General features: G+C 35.3%; 1 protein-coding gene across 19 annotated transcripts in view; it reads right to left on the bottom strand.

Moving 5' to 3' along the window:
• Nucleotides 1-14413, bottom strand: part of rims2a (regulating synaptic membrane exocytosis 2a) — a 175052-nt gene that overhangs the window by 145821 nt on the left and 14818 nt on the right. For 14 of the 19 annotated variants that reach the window (XM_058746410.1, XM_058746408.1, XM_058746411.1 and 11 more), the window contains exons 3-4: nucleotides 1828-1860; nucleotides 350-454 (exon numbers count right to left, since the gene is read on the bottom strand). The exons of the other annotated variants lie outside the window; for them this stretch is intronic. In XM_058746410.1, coding sequence (XP_058602393.1) covers nucleotides 350-454; nucleotides 1828-1860 — 138 coding nt within the window. The remainder of the gene's footprint in view (nucleotides 1-349; nucleotides 455-1827; nucleotides 1861-14413) is intronic. 19 annotated transcript variants of the gene reach the window in all.

Below are 14413 nucleotides of genomic sequence, written 5' to 3'. Positions count from 1 at the left end.
GCATGAATTAGCAATTAATAAACTGTAACATACATTTTATATTAATCTACCTATCTAAAAATGAAATTCAAATTAATGATTAACAAATGCTGTAAAAAGACACTGTTAATTCATAATGTCTAATGCATTGATTAATGCTAACAAATTCAATCTTATTGTAAAGTGTTACCAGCAAATGTATGTGTGTAATTTACTTTGATTAATTCATCAAAATACCATTAATTTTATTAAACATTTGTGAACTGAGGGGAGTCATATCCTTAGAAATGCCACATAATTCAAGGTTTGTCTGAGCGATACAGCGTTTTGAGTGTTGAGGGCAAAGATGAATCCATTCAGTCTTACTTACGTCTCTGGCTCCTTTGGAGGCTCTGTTTGCAGTTGGTTTTGGGACTTTGTCTGGGGCTGGAGAACATTATTAACCAGATCAGTGATTCCGCTAAAGGGAAACCACCTGTATGAACAAGCAGACAACGCAACTCAAAAACCGGTCAACAAGCCTGCTTCCATTCAACTCACACGCCAATATCATCATGACAACTGCAGTACAGCTACATACATAAGAAACAAACATGTACAGCTACAAAAACTACTGGGATAGAGAGAAAGAAAGACAGAGAGAGAGGGACAGACTAGTCTCAACCCACTGACAACCTCATGCATATTGCACACAAAACTGCTCACTTTCTCAATCTGGCAAGCTCAAATCTTATTGGCCGACTTTATGCCCAGAAGTCAGAATACAGTTTTATCCACCCATAATGCACAAGGTTGCTATAAACATTTTTGGTAAAAACAAATCACTAGATGCGTCAAAGTTTTCCCCCTGACAATTAGTATCAAGTAAACTAGATATGCATGAGCAAAACTTTACGTTCAGTTTTGTTTTTGAGTTATATCTGTAAAATAAATGAATAAATGTCTTTTGGACAAACAGAAACTCTAATTACAAAGTGCACAAAAATTCGCATTTCTCATATAGCCGGTCTCGGATGGGAAATGCTGTGCAATTTTGAAAGAATTAGTATGTCCTAGTACAGTAAGAACTATTTTATATAAACTGCCCCTGAATGAAATGTACAAGAAAAATGTAGTGTGATTGTTCGCCTTACATGTCAGTCAAACAATCTCTTCCTAAGTAGTTTTTTTCTTGGCTTTGAGTAAATGGACTAAATGGACTTGCTGAAAATTCTGGCCATATGAGACTAGAGTAAGAAGAAAAGATAGAAAACTGAGAGACAGAAAAACAGAAGAGGAGGCACAGTCAGCTGGAGAAGGAAGCAAACAAGCCGGAGCGAGTGAAATGAATTTTGCATCCATCAGCCCAGGATACAGTCGCGTATCCACAGACACAGAGAAAGAGATCAAACAGTGTCCATGTGCAACTCACAGAGTCAACGAACAAGCAAAATAAAGCAGGACTGATGCATCCAGCCTATATGTGGATGAAGCTGCCAAAAGCTTTTCAGATAGAGCCATGACAGACTGCAGGCAGCCAATCACTAGAGAAAGGAGGGGAAAAGAGCTGCCAATCACAGAGGAAGCCACAGCAAACGCACACGCCACTAACCAGCCAGGCGGGAATGGCAAAGCCTTGAGGTCTCTAGCTAAGATCAGGCCCACACAGAATCTGTGCATGGACAAAAACTGCAGAATTTGAGCGGCCAACAAAGTTCTGCCCCTTTATTGTTTGTTTACTAAATGATTTGGCTGATCTGATTATGATTTGACTTGCCAATAAGAGTATTCTGCAGCTTTTGTGGGAAAATGTGGAAAACGTGGGAAAAGTCCACAGATTCCGTCTAGGCCTGACTGAGTGTTACTTACTGGACTGGCTGAGACTTTGCATCTTCTTTGACCCTAAAAATAAAAAATAAATAAGTGAACATAAGAGCAGGATGACAACAGAAATAAAAGTCAACAAAAGTGTCATTCTAAAAATGACAAACAAACAAAAAATGATCATAAAAACATGGAAACCCATTCAAACAAAGACAAGTAATATACTTGCCATATATGTTTTTTTTTAATCATTTTAGGTTAACAAGGTGAGCTATCCAATCCAATTTCAATAATTTGATTTCTTATGAATATAATATCTTAAATATATATATAATTTATTATTTAATTATATACATATGTGCATTTTAATGATGTATAGCTTCACTGTGAAATAAAATTACTATTTTTTAAGATTTAATAAGATTTTAGTCATACTAACCATCTACCAATACATACAAAATAAACAAAACAAAACAAAACAAAACATGCAAACAGATATGAACATGGTCATTTTAAACATACACAAACAGAAAACATGTAAAGACATGGAACATTTAAATGCAAAAACTTAAGCAAATAATTGATAGCAGAAAAAAAAAGAAAAGACATGGACATCGTTCTGCCCTCCACAGATACACTGCATGAGTCAACCATAGAAATACCCAACACCGTCCACAACACAGTCCATCAGACGCACTGTGTTGAGCTTAAAACTCAAACACAAATACAATAAAATCTACCCCAAGGAGGGTTAAGAGGGTTAATGAACATCCTAACTTAAGAAATCCTGAAAAAAAACAGTACATCATGCCATCAGCCCAGCATTCCTACCAGTTTCAGGTTTTATTTTACTAAATGTGGACTAAATGTGTTTTTTTGTGTGTGTTTTTTTTTACCTGTCTGAGATCTGTGCATTCACCTGAAGTTAAAAATCGTTACAATTATCTACTGAAACATTCTGTGCAAAATGGTAAAACAGTGTGGCACTGCCCCCTAATGGTCAAATATTAAGGAACAGATGTCAACCTCTGCATCTGTCACAGGAAAGAGTGCAGCAGTCTTAAACCTGAAGTGAAATATGAAATATACAATACATAGTTTGACTATGTGGCAACATGGCTTCCTTCGGTTTCAGTCACACACTAGCACTGTGTTGTTGTGTTAAATTGCAGAAAAACTGCACAAGTTAAGCCTTGACTCGTCTTGAGTGTGATGTTCTAACCAAATTATCCCTCTTTCTTAGCTGTTCTCAGACTGTTAATTTAACCTCAAATGACTGTCCTCGCTCCTCCTCGTCCCTCTCTGTTCTCTGGATCTCTGTGGTGCTCTTGAGTGGAGGTGGAGACAGAGGCCTCATTGATGTGACAGCTATAGAATGAGAGCTGACTCATCACTTTAAAATAACACACCCCACATCTCACCATCAGACTCGCAGCATGCTTCTCTTAAAGGAGTATTCCTGCTTATTTTCAACTTAACGTTCATCAGTTCCATCTGTGGATGCACTTTTGAACAGGCCCATAACCAGCTATGAAGTCACCGAGGTCCATACCTCAGTAAATTTTTCACGTTCAAAAATAAAATTGGTTCTCTGAATGACTAATTTGCTGTTTAAAACTACAAATATGAGTGTTTGCATGACATGTATAATACAGTTAGCAAGAATGTTTATCGTCCGTGGAATGAAAGCGATTGCTGCGAGACGCTGGCGAAGTGAACGAGTCTTGAGAGAGTTGAGGGCATGGGATCCAACTATTATAAGCGATATGTTGCCAGATCCATCTATAATAAGCGTTTTTGTACTTGACTTTTCCACTTAATTTTCCACTTTAGAAATTTAATAAAGTGGGAAGTTTCAGTTAAGGGTCAGCAGCAATATTTTTAGCTTGTAGCAATATCTGGCAACACTGCATGATCGCCGGCACTTAAACTGACAGTAATCACACACAAAAAAAACCCATGAACAGGTTATTGCTGACAGGAGGATAGCATATTGGGTAAGGGAAACACAAAAAATTGCATGATATTATCTGTCAGAAACGTTATCAACGCTGTCAAAAGCATTAACACTAGTACACAGACCTGTAGAACAAGTAGGTTACAGAATGAAATGAAATAGCCTACGCAAACACTACCGTCATTCAGTATAGTAGTTACATTTTCACAAATCATGCTAAAAACATTCATAAGTGCACTAGACAAAGTTATATCATCTATATAGCAATGATTATTAATGAAAACTATTACAGTAATATGTATTGTTGCATGATTAATAAACAACTGATCAATTATCCACCCCTAACCTATAGTAAAAAAAAAAAAATTTGATGCAATAAATACAGTATAACTTAACAGTGTTCATCCCTCCAAAACAAAGAAAACATCTTTCACAAGTGTATATAATGAGTTGTATTTGTAGGGGTTATTATAGCACAATTCTTCACCCCACCCCAGACTGCACTCATTTTTAAACCCTGGCTATGGCCATGTTTTTCAACCAGTTTTGTGAAAACATAACAGGATCAGTAATGTACTTACACATCCCCTTTTAATAGTAGTGTTTTTCTCACTTCCTCTTTCTTAAAGCATTATAAACAATATGATATGTAACCAGGACTCTTTATTAATTTACATAAGGTCATTTAGAAATGAACATGCTCGCTGGTACTGATAGTTGCCATGTTATTAGGACAGCGTGGCGTTGTGTGAGGTTGTCATGTTAACCTTTACGCATTGGAAACACTAGATTACACATTCATACACACACTGTGACCATTACCAAAACATGTTACATATGAAAGCAAAAACATGACTTCAGACCACCGTGACTATAAGAAAATTGTGGTTGAAGGGCTCGTAGCACAATTACTAACTAAAATATAAAGTAAAATTAAATTTAAATGTTTTTATTTTTATTTTTAAATGACATAAGCGCATAACAAAATAACTAAAAATTAAACAAAAAATTAAAAAGGGCTCATAATATAATAATAATAAAAGTTATAAGTGTAAATAAAACCTGAATAAGCGCTGTTGCTCATTTCATATGCAAAGCGGCCAATAACTACATAATGATTTTACATAAAATTATTAAAACCACAACAGCAAAAAAGTATGTTTAATTAAAGGGGAGAAATAAGCAGACAACAGAGAAAAAAATAAAAAAATAAATGCATAATATGACCCGTTTTTCAGCTAGCACTAAAACGCTGTTCTGTCTGAAGTGTGTGTGTGTGTGTGTGTGTGTATAAGCGTGGACACACTGGCCTCCCGCTGTCAGCGATGCACAGAAGAGGAAAGTCCTGTTACATAACACAGAGCTGAATCTCTGCATGGGGCATAATTACTCCACAATTACAGCTGCCAGTGTGCCAGTCTGTGCTGGTCAGTGGGGCTGGCTGCGCCCGCGCTCTCCTGTCTGCCATCACTACCACAACCTCCAGCCTGAGCTTAAAGGAAAAATCTTGAATTATTGAAATGAATTCTCTTTCTTTATACAGTTGTACACTTCAGATGACCTGTAGCAGGAAAACTGAACAGAGAAATATACAGCTTGGTAAAGCATTTAGATTTATTTTAAGCAAAAATTACTCCCTGACTATCTGTAAAGTCCAGACCTGCATCCTTGCATACTTTTGCCATAGGTGCCATGCACAGTACATCATAGGCAAGGGGGGAAAAAAGCTAAATAATATTTTTTTTATGGAGTAAAAATTCAGTTAAAAAAACAAACAAAGAAAAAAAAATACTTTCTTGAGCAGCAAATCAGCATATTAGAATGATTTCTGAAGAATCATGTGACACTGAAGACTGGAGTAATGATGCTGATGCTTTGCCATTGTTTAAGAAATTCCATTTTAAAATATAATAAAATAGGAAACAGTTATTTTAAATTGTAATACTATTTTACAGTATTACTGTTTCACTGCATTTTTGATCAAATAAATGCAGCCTTGGTGAGAATAAGAGACTTAAATATTTAAAAAATAAATAAATAAACAATCCATCAACCCAAAATTTCTAGTGTGTAATCTGTGAAAATAACAGTTGAAATTACCCAGCAATATTTCTTTAAGGTTCAAAACATGGTATAAGCCAACACATTCTCACTCCCAACTCATCACATGTTGACGCTTGGTCAGGACCCTTTGGCGTCACTTTTTGTCATTTTTCAACGTGCAGGGTCCTCCATTGCTTTAAATAATAAACCCTTGGCATGAATATGCCGATGCGAAAGGCACTGGGAATTTTATCATCATGATTAAATTATATATTGGGTAACAATATTGCCATATATGTTGGGGTGTGATTTTTCAATGTAAACAGTCACAACAGTTTTATTTACATTACACTATTTACACATTTATGAGCATGTAACCCAACCCCTGCCCCTAAACCTACCATTTGTCAATAAAACACAAGATATAACAGGCAGATACTGCTACAGTCATAATTTATTAAAAAAATATTAATATTCCAAGTCTTCTGAGGCAAAATGACTGATTTGTGAGAGGATGCATTCGCCGCTCAGATCCTGTGTACAATCTGTGCGCAAATTCAAAAAATGCCGCAAGAAGAAGCCTTACGTCAGGCTCAGCCTTGGTTGTGAAATGCTATTGGCTCTTGTGTGTCTCGTGACCGATTGCGCCATGCTACGGGAGTAACTTTTTGAATAAGATGTGAGCGGAGCGGGATCATTTTCAGTGATTAAAACCTTATGTTTTACTCTCTTCTTCGCATAAAGACATTGTATGGCTTCAGAAGACTTGGAATGCAACAGGACTTGTTTGTAATGCTTTTATACGGTCAGTTTTTTCAATAAATACCAGTGAATGTACTTTTATTTGCCTGCTACGTGTTTTATATTGTTCAGAAGTGGGTAGGTTTAGGGTAGGGGTGGGGTTAGGTGCTCCAACAAAATTATTTCAATTTTTTACAAATGCATGCAAACCATTAAATTGAGACAAATAACTTAAAATAATGGAGGACCATGCACGTCAAAGAGTGATGCTAAAAGGATACCCCTGTGCATCAAAAAAGGCACTAAAGGGGTACCTTTGACATCAAAAAGCGACCCCAAGGGGTCCTGACCAAGCGTCAATATGTGACGAGTTGGAAGTGAGAACGTGTTGTATAAGTATAAGATTTAAGATGGCAGAATTGAGTGAATGAGTGTGTGACAGGTGGAGGGACAGTGTGAGACCAGTTCATTTTATGAATGTGGAAATCTGTGTGCCTGTGTGGCAACAGGTGGCAGAATCACTGCAGGAGCAGAACTGGTGTAATCTCATGCCAGAAAAAGCCAGGTCAACATGACCTCCGCTGAACCATCTGAGAGACCACAGAGTGCCACTGAATAAACACACACTTGATTAAACCACAGTGCACAAGTTGCATTAAGGGCCAAAGTGTGCGTGTGAGTGTGAGAACAGGCTCACTTCCAGAACCTAGTGCGTCATCTTGCAGCCTACTTCCTATATAGGCAGATGCCAGAAAGGTAGCATCCTAAATGAAACTGAATCTCATAAATGAAGGATTTTACCAGGGAAGAACTCCATGTGCCACACAACTAGAGCTGATTTTACAAGAGTTTTTAGTTGGTTTTAGCAAGTTGCTATTGAGTTAAATAGCCAGTTTCCAATCAGAGTGAACTAATTGATGCGTCTCAGCATTTAATAATGTATTTAATAAAAAATCTTGTTTCTTAGTCATTTTGGGGTGTGGATTCTAAAATGAGTACCACTTTCTCATAAAATGATGCATTTTGTAGCATTTTTGCTTTAAACAATCCATTAAACACCAGACAAACTGGCACAAAAAGACATTATTCGTCCTCTGAGCCAAGTTATAACTATTTGTTTAAATCTCATCCGATCCGATGAATGAATGATTCTGAAGACATTATTTTATGCCTAATTCTGATTTTAAGGTTAGAATTACACAACACCATGATCCGCACTCACATGAAATAGTCTTTTCTTTTCGTTTTATTCTACATTTTATCACCAATACGACAAGGACACATAAGTTTTGGCTCAAAGGCCTTCCTCAGTGTTAAACAATACAAATCCTCCACCCACTTTTTAAAATCACCAATTTGGTCTTCATTCATTTACCAATGTTCATTCATTAAATCTTACATATTCCATTTCAATATTCAACAACACACCCATTATCATAACAATGCATTACAATATACTTTTTATTCGAACTTAAATGATCTCGGAATTCATTTTTATCACTCTTATATAAACTAGCAGTTAAAATAAACTACCAACCGTCTTTACTTTTAACAATGGAAAATTCAATGATTAAAATCATCAGACATACATCGTCATTAATAATCACTTATTTTCACACTGAATGCTTGAGATCTACTCCACAAAATATTACATATTGATTTGACCAATTATAATTCATTAAAGGAAAACAGAAAGATCCAACTCATTTGGAGTAAGTGATTTGTATCGATCCAAAATGCTTCTCGTTTCAATAATTCTTTATTTATATTACCTCCTCTGCGTGATCCAATAACTTCTTCTATACCTATGCATTCCAATTGTTTGATGTCATGTCCCAATTCATTCAAATGTCTGGCTACTGAAGAAGTTATGTCTTGTCGTTGTATACTTGATTTATGTTCATTGATTCGTAATTTCAACTGACGCGATGATTTGCCTATATACATTTTAACATAGATCACATTATGAGTTGAACAGGTAATACAAGATGTAATTTTAAAGCATTTTCGTGTTAATGGACATATAAAATTTCTGCATGGGAAACAACCTTGTATAAAAGCAGATTTCCTCCTTACTACATCTGAGTTTATCAACATATCTGATAGGTTACGTGATCTTTTGAAAGTAAACAATGTGGGATACTGAAATTTGTCATTCAAAGATGTATCAGATGATAATATGTGCCAATGTTTATAAATGACTGTTTTTATTATATCACTGTTCTCATTGTATGTCAATGAATAATTTACTGAAAAAGTTTGCTGTTTTTTAATGGGTTTATCTATTTTCAAAAGATCATGTCTATTCACTTTATCTAATGCATTATTTAAGCAGCTTTATGGATATCCTTTAGAACAAAAACATTGAAATAGTGATTTTACCTGTTCATCAAATTCATGTGTAGTACTACAATTATGTTTTAATCTATACAGTTGACTAATTGGTAAACTTAGTTTTAAAGTGCCCCTATTATGGGTTATGAAAGGTTCATATTTTGTTTTTGAGAGTCCCCAACAAGTTGACATGCATACAAGGTCAAAAAACACTTTCATTTCTTTAAAATGTGCATTTATTTTTACCTTATTTGCTCAACGACTCCCTAATGATTCGTTCAACGATTCATTTTGCGTGACGCTAATCTGCAGTGATTGGTCTGATTTCATTTAAAGCAGTGTTTGTGAGCTTTTAACGCTCCAAAAGTGGCACCTAGTGGCAAAGAATGAATTTGCATTTTCATTCAGACCAACGCAAATATCAAGTTTCCTGGGTGACATCAACATGAAACGGCTTAAGATTTGTTTTAAAAACGACTCGTTTTAATGATTCAGAGTCGACTATTACTTTTGAGAGAATAACTTTATACACGGTGCACTTTCAGATTTAAAATTTTGCAGCATGTTTTCATTCACTTAGAGCTGTGTTACACACTGCCTGAAAGGTAATTTTCAAAAATCCATAATAGGGGCACTTTAAAGGAACTGGATGATAACTGTTGATGGCTAATATTGTATTTTTATTCGTTGGTTTTCGAAATACTGTTGTATGTAATGACTCATTGATCTTAGTTATTTTAACATCCAAAAAGTGCATAGACTCACGATTTTTTTCCATTGTAAATTTAATTGACCGCATTTTTGAATTGATGAATGTCAGGAACATATCCAATTCTTGTTCAGATCCTGACCAAATCATAAAACATTCATCAGTGTATGTCATCCAAATCTTAATATTTGAATGAAAAGGATTGTTGTTATAGATATGATCCTGTTCAAATTTACCCATATATAAATTGGCATAATTTGGTGCTATCGGAGTACCCATCGCTGTGCCCTGAACTTGTAAATAAAAATCTTTCTCAAACAAAAAAATTTCTTGGTCAGAACTAATGCTGTAAGGTCCACTATATATTGTGATGGTATTTTCGTATTTTCAACTTTACAGTACGAGTTTAGTGCATCCAATGCTTCATGAGGTATATTTATGTAAAGTGAAGTAATATCGAGTGTTACAAGCCAATCCTTCGTGCTTATGCAAGAAATTTGATTCAGTCTATTCAAAAACTCTGTAGTGTCTCTTAAATACGATGGCAATTTCTTCACTATTGGTTGAATCAAAAAAAATCGAGGAATTTAGATATTGTTTCTGTTAATGACCCATTCCCTGGGACAATTGGTCGCAATGGAGGATCTTCTCGTGATTTGTGAATTTTAGGTAAAGCATATAAAACTGGAATCCTAGGATATTAATTTTTAAAATATTTTAATTCTTGTTCATTAATCCATTTCCTATCAAATCCCATTTGTAAGACGTCATTAATTTGTTTTTTATAGGACTCAATGAGGTTAAACATAAATTTTTTATAAAATGTCTAGTCATGTAATATCACTTTTACTTTTTCAATGTAAATATTAGAATTCATAACGACAATTCCTCCACCTTTATCGGCCCGCTGAATAGTCAAAGTCGCGCTGAATAGTCAAAGTCGAATCATTCATTAATACTGATAAATCTTCTTTTTGTACTCGTTAAATTTTGTGTCCTATACAATTCATTCCGAGGCTTCAGTAATAATTTTTCCACATCGCTTTCTACAAGGTTAGAATCATGGCCAGTGACAAAAGAAAATGCAAACATGATATTTTCTGCTACATCTGTGGGTGTTTTACAACATCCAAACACTGACAGAAATTTACAGAATTAGTGAAAAAAAAAATGTATTTATAAACTTGTGTTCATGTAAATTCTTTGACATTAATGGTGTACTTGAACATATTACTCTACTCCTTTGCAGACTGTAAAGTAAATACTTTGCCATTAAAACTTGATATTTGACTACTGTTTTTATTTTGAATAGTGCATTAAAGGTGATACATATATAAGAAAATAAATTTAAAAAACTGCATAAGAAAGTTTTTATTGATATTTTTGAACAGAGAATCATCAAAATAGGTAATATTAGGTAATATTATATTTTTCACTGCACTTATCACATTATGCATTATAGATTTACATTCTTTGCAATGGCCCTTTAAAAACTGGCCAAGAGGCAGCAGCATAATTAAGTTGCCTACCTTTTGGAACCTCAAAACGCTCTCTACCTAGGGCTTTGGAACACAGCCTCAATGTGGCATAACCGCATGCTAGAATGAAGGCTGTTCTCGAGCCAAAAGCAAGCTAAATTTACAGCTCGCCCTCACACAGCGATGCCTGAAATAGCAGCCGGGTTCAAGGCAGCCCATCATAGAGGCAGACACCTGTTCATTAGGACCATTCAGCAGGATGGCAGGGGAAGTGCCACCCTTGAACACATTTCCCTTTAAAAGAGGATTAGCGCTGGGGAGCTCTTGATTCCAGCTGTCATCGGTTCCGCCGTGGCATCTGGATCAAAAAGCAATCTCATTTGAGCTCGAAGCGCTGTGATTGGTCGCGGCAGACCCCGGTTAACCTTTGAGTGACAGCTTTAAATCCCTCCTCACATTTAGCGCCACCCCATACGTCCAGATTTCAGAAACGCACGTTCACTTTGCTGATCCGTAAGCAGATGCTGCGACATGATCCTAAACACAAACAATCAATATGACGATCATGTAAATGCCAAAAGAAAATAGAGAATGAGGAAACAAATAAAACAGTTATGGGACAGTGAGAATTTGAGTTGCTAAGATTTTTATTATTATTTGTCCATTCTGTTTAAAACTATAATCACTACTTTAATTTAAACAGACTCCAAACCCTAAGTATTACAGTTCAGTGAGTAACTTGTAACAGGTATGAATGAAACATCAAATCATCTGACTTGTTAAAGTGTACTATTACTTTTCAAAGAGATCGCATTGACCTGATAAAAATATCTTAAACGAGCTTGTCTAAGCTGGTTTGCTAGTTTTGGGCACTTTTTTTTTTTTCTAAGAAACTGGTTAGTCGCTTGGCCAATCTGGGAGACCATCCTAAACCAGCAAAGACCAGTGAACCAGCTTAAGCAGTTTTAAGCAGGTTTTTCAGAAGGATATGGATAATAACACAAAAGGGCAAAAACATACTTTATGTAAGCACACAAATGCAACCATGAGTTTTTAGCAAACGTACGTTCTTGCATTAAGCATGTTTCTAGCCTTAAGTCGTACTTTAAAATGTCATTGCATTAGATAACAAAACATCAAACCAGCCAATGTTCACTTTAAAAAAAAAAAGAAAGCACTAACACTAACATGTCTCTCTACATGCCAAGACTGCATTAATTCAATCAAAAATACAGTAAAAACAGTAAAATTGTGAAATATAGAATAAAATTTAAAATAACTGTTTTATATTTTTATATTTTTTAAATATAATTTACTCCTCTGATGCAAAGTTGATTTTTTTCAGCATCATTACTCCAGTGTCACATGATCATTTTAAAAATCATTTTAATATGCTGATTTGATGTTCAAGAAACAGTTCTGCTGCTTAATATTTTTGTGGAAACTGTGATATATATTTTTCAAGTGAACAGAATGATGAACAGAAAGTTCAAAAGAACTGATTACTCCATTAAAACACCTGTGAAGGAGAACTGACTTCATACAACTATTACAAATCATCTGGAGAGGAGACTATCAAAAATGTCTTTGAGAAAAATATAATTTGTTTATAAGTATGATTTGTTGTATTTTGTTATTTAATGCAATGACATTCAAACATTTTTAAGCATGGCTGAAAGGTTCAAACCCTTCCTTATGTTTATGTGAAGCTACAAGAATGTATATAAAGTCCAGAAACTGCAAGAACCATCCTTTCAGCTCTAGTGGGTCTCTCTCTCTCTCTCTCTCACACACACACACACACACACACACACACACACGCACGCAAACAGTTGTGGTGTTGTCATGCCTGTGGGAGTGGAAGAGTGCGGGAACATCTCTTAAGAGTAAGTTACAATAATAGCCTACATGACTAACAATAGAGCGGTAATGGATACCCCCAGCATTGTTGGAGAGCACAATTTCCTGTCCCTGTCCAGAACAAGCCACCAGTAAGTTAAACGCTGTCAGTATGCTTAACACACAGTAACAACTATGCCAAAAAGTCATTAGTGTGGTTACCAAATCCGATCAGACTGGGTCTGACATAGGACACCTATCATTTCCCAAAGAAATTATATCCAAAGTAGCATTCATCCTACATAAGCAGTCGACCGTCACAGCAAAAACAGCATCAAGCAGCACACTTGGACTCAGGCAGCAACAAATACATTAAAGGAACAGATCAACCAAAAATGAAAACTGTAATGATTTACTCACCCTCATGTCATTCCAAAACTGAATACATTTCTGTCTTCTGTGGAACATAAAAGATACCGTCAAGAATGCCTATGACCAAACAGCTCCGGATCTCTTTTGTCTTCCATAGTATTTTTGTCCATACTATGAAAGTCAATGGGACCCAAAACCATTTGCTTACCGATATTCTTCAGAATATCTTTTATGTTCCACAGAACAAAGAAAATCATACAGGTTTGGAATGACATGAGGCAGGATTATGAGAGAATTTTGATGTTTGGGTGAATTATCCCTCTCATTGCTGCTGTCCAGGGTGCTGAATCTGATCTTACAGACAGTACATCTTCTCTCAGACGGACCGCCCATTGACAATCTGATACATAATGTACACCAATACAGCAAGAGCTTCTAAAAATAACCTGTCACAAGCTGACAGGCAAGCTTTGCAAATTAGTCAGGTCAGGTTGCACAGGTATCATATCAGTGAAACATCACTGTTTACAGGTTACCAGGCTGTTACAATGAACACATCTGTGAAAGAACTATTAACTAAGTTTGTGAGGTTCATGGAATCTGAAAGATACTACAAAGTGCCTCACCGATGCTGCATTTATTTGATCAAAAATACAGTAAAACAGTAATATTGTTTAATATTTTTACAATTTAAAATAACTTCTTTTTAAAATGTAATTTATTCCTGTGAAGCAAAGCTGAATTTTCAGCACAATTACTCAAGTCTTCAGTCACATGATCCTTCAGAAATCATTCTAATATGCTGATTTGCTGCTAAAAAAAAAACATTTTAGCAATGTTGAAAAACAAGTTAAGTGCTGCTTAACATTTTTTCAGGACCCTCTGATGGATAGAAAGTTGTTGTACAATGCAATTTCCAGAATCTAATCTTCAGGATCTAATGTTTTTATCAGTCTGTTAAAAAAACAAAGTTGCGTTTACATGATAGTAAATGACTAGTGAAGAACAACAATTTACTGAACTTGTGAGGAAAAACCTTAAAAATGTTTTATTTAAGGCAATTTATAGCAAGTAAAATAGATATACAAAATCAGAATCATATTTTCCATCAGAAAGATAATTATTAGTTGGTTTTGGACAAATATAAATTCAGATTAC

Source organism: Onychostoma macrolepis, chromosome 16 (assembly GCF_012432095.1).
Source record: "Onychostoma macrolepis isolate SWU-2019 chromosome 16, ASM1243209v1, whole genome shotgun sequence".
Lineage (NCBI taxonomy): Eukaryota > Metazoa > Chordata > Actinopteri > Cypriniformes > Cyprinidae > Onychostoma > Onychostoma macrolepis.
This window is presented reverse-complemented; position numbering and strand designations above follow the sequence as displayed.